This window comes from Brachionichthys hirsutus, unplaced genomic scaffold, assembly GCF_040956055.1.
Source record: "Brachionichthys hirsutus isolate HB-005 unplaced genomic scaffold, CSIRO-AGI_Bhir_v1 contig_965, whole genome shotgun sequence".
Taxonomy (NCBI): domain Eukaryota; kingdom Metazoa; phylum Chordata; class Actinopteri; order Lophiiformes; family Brachionichthyidae; genus Brachionichthys; species Brachionichthys hirsutus.
Window position 1 is genome coordinate 1 of NW_027180662.1, and position 6689 is coordinate 6689.

Here is a 6689-nt window from a genome sequence, read left to right on the forward strand (position 1 = left end):
CACAGCTTTGAGAAATTATGTTTAAAAAGACCGGAAAATTCTTTGGTGAAGTTGATCCCTAAATACTTAAAACTGTTTGTGATTGTAAATGGATAAGAGGCAAGGACTTGGTTAGATTCTTGGGTCGGGCTAGTAATTAAAAAGATGACACTCTTTGAAAAATTTATTTTATATCCTGATATTATTCCAAAATCTTTTAAAACTGACATTACTTTCGGAAGAGATTCCTTAGTGTTTGACACATATAACAACAGGTCGTCAGCATACAGTGACACCTTGTGTTCGGTCTTTCCCCTTGTAATACCGGCATATCCTTCAGATGCTCTCAATGCAATGGCTAGAGGCTCAATTGCTAAAGCAAAAAGTAAGGGGGATAGGGGGCAGCCCTGCCTTGTTGAACGTCCTAGAGAGAAATGAGATGAATCTACATTATTAGTTTGTACAGACGCTTGTGGTTGAACATATAACAGTTTGATCAGAGATACAAAGTTGGGACCAAAACCAAATTTTAACAGGGATGAGAAGAGATAATCCCACTCGACCCTGTCAAAGGCTTTCTCCGCATCTAGGGAGAGCAGCAACTCTTGAGTTTGTTTATCTGTGTCTTGGGTGTAAATAATGTTCATCAATCTACGTATATTAAAGAATAGATGCCTGTCTTTTATGAACCCAGTCTGGTCCCGACATATGACGGTAGGAAGTATATTTTCCATGCGTGTTGCCAAGATTTTTGCTAGGATTTTATAGTCAGCATTGAGTAAACTTATAGGTCGGTATGAACTGGGTTCCAAAGGATCCTTCCCTGGCTTGTATATGAGTGAGATACTGGCTTCATAAAATGATGGAGGCAAAGAGCCCTTAGTCAATGCTTCATTAAACACTTGCAACATGGTAGGGGAGATCTGATCCCGGAAAGACTTATAAAACTCTGCTGTATATCCATCTGGTCCAGGGGCTTTTGAGTTCTGCATTTTGTTTATTGCTTGTTTTACTTCTACTAACGTTACCGGCGTTTCTAACAAAGATTTATGATCTGCACTAATTTGAGGAATATTAAGGCCTTTAAGGAAACTGTCAATTATTGTAGGGTCGCCCGCTGATTCCGAAGTATACAATTTAGCGTAAAATCTTTTAAATTCGTCATTAATTTCTATTGGGTCCTTAGTTGTTTGTCCTGAATCCATTCTAATTTCCATTATTGATCTCGACGCAGCTTGTTCTTTAATTTGAGACGCCAAGACCTTCCCTACTTTTTCTCCATGTTCATAATATTTGTGCCCTAGCCGTGTTAATAGCCTAGTCGTTTCAGTGGTATATAACAAATTAAGTTCCGTTTGAAGAGATTGTCTTTTGTTATGAAGATCAACTGTGAGTGCAGTAGCATTTTGCTTATCTATTTCAGAAATTTCCTTGATGATATTAGATTCTTTCTCCCTACATTTTTTATTATTAAAGCTACTCAAGGCAATCAGCTGTCCACGTAAATATGCTTTTTGTGTTTCCCAAAGAATACTCCTAGTGACGTCTGGTGTGTCATTGGTAGCCAGGAAAAATTCAATGTGTTTTTTAATTTCTTCCTGTTCTTTTTGACCAGATAATAGATTATTATTAAATCGCCATTTCCTTGGGGATTTACATCCGATTGCAATTTGCAATAATACCGGACTATGATCTGACAGAACAATTGTTTTGTATTCACAATGCTGAACTTTTGACATTAAATCCTGATCTATCAGGAAGAAATCTATCCTGGAGTAGGAACGATGAACCGGCGAGAAAAAGGAGTATTCACTCCTCTTGGGAAATAGTGACCTCCAAGGGTCCACTACCTTGTAGGTGCTCATAAAGGTTTGAAGGGTTTTTGCTGATTTTGACAGAGTCGCTACTCTCTGTGAGGACCTATCTAGTTGGGGGTCCAGGATCAGATTAAAGTCTCCACCGATAATAAGTTTGTGCGTGTCCATGTTGGGTATCATCGAAAACAACAACAACATGAACTGGTTGTCATCAATATTTGGAGCATATATACTAATTAATGTGATTGGCTGATTGTAAAGCATTCCTGATAAAATAATGTACCTGCCCCTACTGTCTTGAATCACTTTAGTCATAGTAAATGGGATTGATTTTTTAATTATTATTGCAGCGCCTCTACTTTTATCACTAAAATTGGAGTGATAAATTTGCCCTATCCAGTTTTTCCTGAGTCTATTGTGATCTTTATCTTTGAGATGAGTCTCCTGAAGGAGACCAATATCTGTACCCAGTTTCTCTAGATGTGAGAGAATATTACCTCGCTTCACAGGTCCATTAAGTCCTTTACAGTTCCAAGAAACAATTTTAACTGTATTTTGTGACATACCTGTTAGTCAGTGACTGATAAGATCTTCAAGCACGACCCCACCCCCCAGGAGGTAGGAGGGCAAAAAAGGGGGGGGGAGAGGAAGGGAGGGGGGGAGGGGGAGGGAAAAGACAAAACAAAAGCAAAACAAAACACAATAACAAGAGAACATTGTATATCAAATACAACCTGGCCTATGGCCCAGAACACGAAAACCCTCTCAGTCTTTCCCCAACCGGGAGACATACCAAGAGGAAAAAAGAGCCTTTGACTTCTCACTAAGTTCCGCTTACATAGTCATTAATCTAATATGTAATTTCACCTTCTAGATCAAATTATTCATCTAAATTGCCTGGGAGCTTCTTAACCCTGTTTTTGCTATCTGTGCAGAGCTATAGACATACAGATGGATAACTATGATAATAATAATCACACTAAACAGGAAAAAATAGTAATAATACCACCGGTTCAAAAAATAATACTTATAGGAAATAAATACGGCCAATTATGTGTACCTACCCACACACAAGCTACACACATACATGCATACCCATGTACATACGTACAAAATAACTAAAAATACCGTTCCTGAAAAAAGAAAAATAACAAACGTGTCATATATATTGTATATAAAGCAGAAAAGCACACGTGCAAATGAAATCAAATGTATATAACATGTATAAGAGAGCACTCACCCACTGAAGTAACGAAAAGGGAAAAAGAAAATAAATATATATATATAAATATACCCGTCCATTGTCCAAGCGCTGCTCATCTCCCAGGCAATTCCTCCATGTTGATCAAACGTTTCCCAAATCGTCACAGTTCTCCATCCACTGGTGTGATTCCCACAAGAAACTTTTCAGCTTCGTGTGGATCCGTAAACACACGCCTGGCTCCTTGCACTGTAATCTCCAGCCTTGCGGGGTAATAGAGGCTGTACGGGATACCTGCAGCACGCAGCTTCCCTTTAACCTGCTTGAATGATGCCCGGAGACGAACCACTTCAGGGGACATGTCCGGGAAAATATGCACAACAGACCCGTTGTACGAAAGCTGGCCTTTCTCCCTGGACAGCCTCAGAATCTTCTCCTTGTCAGCATAATAATGCAGCCGGGCGAGAAGCGCTCGTGGTCGCTCACCTGGTCTCGGTTTTGGGCCGAGGGTCCTGTGCGCCCGGTCGATGATGAGGGGGGAGCAAAAGTGGTCTTTTCCCAAAATCTGCGTCAAAAGCTCTGCCACAAATCCAGTAGGATTACCTTTCTCAATATTTTCCTCAACCCCAATAATGCGAATATTCTGCCTGCGGCTTCTGTTCTCGAGGTCCATGCACTTTTCTGCCACTTTCTTGTATTCCTTTTGCAACTTTTCATTCGCCGTTTCCAGTGAAGACCCTCTGTCACCCACGTCAGTGAGTGACTTTTCTATCTCGTGCTGTGTGTTTACCGATTCAGTGTGGCTATCGGCTAGCGTCTTCACCTGTGAAAACAGCTCATCTCTGAGCGTTTTCATATCATCCTGAGCTTTCTGCTGGAATGCGGCTATGTCTCCGCGTAGCTCTCCACGCATGGCCTCGATTTGCGTCTTTATGTTAGCCGTCAGCGTCTCTCGAAACAATCTCAGTTCGTTCTGCAGTGCTCGTACCGTGCTAGTAGAGTTGTCCATCCGGTCACCGGGCAGGGACGTTTCATCCCGCACGTTGCTGCGGCCGCTCACGGACGATGTAGCGCTAGCATTAGCATGCGCCGGAGCTACCGGGCTAGCTTCAGCCTGCGACGGAGCTACCGGACTAGCATTAGCAGTAAGTGAAGTTGTTTGGATAGTTTTCTGCGCAAGCTTGCGGGTCGATTTGGACGTCATTGCGGACTCGGTTCTGTCAAACCTATAATTTTAAACAAATTGAACGTGTTTGCTTGATCCAGAAGGTGAAAATCGTCGAATATTTAGCGGAGCTGCCCGTCCTCACTGCTTACTCCATTGGGGCGGAAGCGGAAGTCCGAACTTTATTTCTAATGGTGCACGTAGCAGCACAATAAAGTAAATAAATACAAAGATGCCGTAGGGGTACAGTCGATCCTCACCCTGCTTCTCCACTCTGGTGTGTAGGTGCTGAAGACTCGTCTTACACTGAGGACGACTGGACAGTACTCGGGTGTGGCTGATTGTGCCAGGAAGATCCTGAAGGTGGAGGGAGCCCAGGCTTTCTACAGGGGCTACCTGCCAAATACAGTCGGCATCATTCCTTATGCTGGCATCGATTTGGCCGTGTACGAGGTGTGTGCAGCCCACAGTCAAAATCAGAAGCTCAAAGATAGCCCGCACTAAAGTTTGACCTTACTTTCGCAACTCGCCACCTTTACATATGAAACTATTTCTGCCTGTTCCTGCTCCATCGAAAGACTCTGAAGAACGCTTGGCTTCAGAGGTACTGCTTAGACTCTGCAGATCCAGGAGTTCTTGTGCTCCTGGGCTGTGGTACCATCTCAAGTACCTGTGGACAGCTGGCGTCCTATCCCCTGGCTCTCATCCGCACACGTATGCAGGCACAAGGTAAAACGGATTCCGACGTGTTCTTAACATGTTGTTCCATAATCAATGGCCCAGCTAGGAGTCAACTCTCAACCTCTTTTGCTTTTCTTTCAGCCCTTACTGAAGGGAAACCCAAGCTGACCATGGTGGGCCAGTTCAAGTACATCATATCACACGAGGGTGTAGCCGGCCTGTACCGAGGCATCACCCCCAACTTTCTCAAAGTCATTCCAGCTGTCAGCATCTCCTACGTAGTGTATGAGCGCATGAAGAAAATCCTCGGGGTGGGTTAGTAGACTGAGAAGCAGAAGAGAGGAGATGATGCAGCTCCTCAGAGCGAAGGGCCGCTGAACAGACGCAGGTCACACTGCTGTGGGTTCTACTTCCTGTTTACACATGCAGTTTCAAGTCTTTGACTACGCTTAGGCTTCTTAGCCCCAATGAAAATTGCAATTTTAACTTTATTTGGAGCCAAAATGAGTGCTGTACTTTACATGCTGCTGGGATGGAATAAATCTCCATCGTTTCGTAATGAAGAGGGCTTTAACTGTTCAACTTTAAATGCCATGTCAGCATCCGTACATCCATCCATCTTCCATTAGACGAGACGATCGATGAAACCATCTGTGCTGTGTTGGCTCCAGACATCCGTGGTCGGCGCCGGTTTGAACCCCGAAATGTGAGATAATGATCCAGACTGGCCCGTGATCAGACGAGAGCTGAAGCTGATTTTACATTTCAGCCTTCCTTGGTGGAATATTGTGAAATGCATTTTGTCCATAGCAAGCTGGGATAGGCTCCAGCGAGTCCCGCAACCCGCAGAGCGGGAAAGCGCTCGGCAGATGAATGGATGAATGGATGAATGGCTACCCGGGTGCATCTCAATAAATGAGAGGACTATTCATTCATTCTTGAAGACGAGAAGGAGCCCTATTGTGTTCAGCCACTTAACCGAAGCCGGGTAACGCCTAGCCCCGCTGACTATGGGTGAGAGGTGGGCCACACCCTGGACAAGTCACCAGTTCATCACAGGGCCATTAGAAGATTATGGAAAAGTTAATTTAAAGTTTGACCCTTTTACAGTGTAGCTGAAATATTTCAAGCCTTTTGATTATGGCACGATGGCCTTGACATTGCCCAGACACCCCGGTGTTCAGACAATTCGGCTGGCGACCTGCGTGACCCTTGGCCAACCCGAACCCTAACCCTTCAAACGCCTGATTAGCCCAGACACTGCTTTGGATTATGACGTGTCGTTAAGAAGGTGAAAACTATATATTGTCTGAACATAGAGGACACCCTGTCCTGTCAATAAACTCACTCCAGGGAGTTTTGTCCTTCGGGGTCTTCCTTATGGTTTCCCGACTTCCTGGTGTTGTGGGTGTGACAGTTCTGCTAGCAACCTGCTAGCCGCTGGAGACGTGACTATTTGCACCCGGGTAAAATCTTAAAGGGAACCTCAACTGTAACTAGAAATCGGTCTAAAAGTACATTTACAAAAATATATAAACATTTCTCCTAAGTTATCAAATCCGTTTTGTTTACAACATAAATTCATACGTGGTGGCCGCCATGTTTTCGAGTGCACATTGATGACGTCAATGGGTTAAGGCAGGCATGGGCAAACCCAGGCCCGGGGGCCATATGCGGCCCGTTGGTCTTTTTAATCCGGCCCGCCAAACTTGTCCAAATTATATCATTACATAAAATTGCATTATAATTAAACGTCATTCATTTGACCTTTTCCCTGTAATGCTACCTGTAAAAGGCCAAATCCTTTAATGCAATAGCTTTCATGTGTCATTTATATTAGCTCACA

The 6689-nt window shown here is 43.7% G+C and overlaps 1 protein-coding gene across 1 annotated transcript; it reads left to right on the forward strand.

Annotated features, from left to right (window-relative positions):
* Nucleotides 1-4263: 4263 nt before the first annotated feature.
* LOC137916344 (mitochondrial adenyl nucleotide antiporter SLC25A23-like) lies at nt 4264-5296 on the forward strand (the record flags this gene model as incomplete). Its single annotated transcript, XM_068759390.1, has 5 exons — nt 4264-4335; nt 4448-4615; nt 4741-4891; nt 4985-5154; nt 5273-5296. Coding segments are annotated over 5 exons (585 nt in total), but the record flags the coding sequence as incomplete, so codon positions are not given.
* Between the last annotated feature and the right edge of the window lie 1393 nt (nt 5297-6689).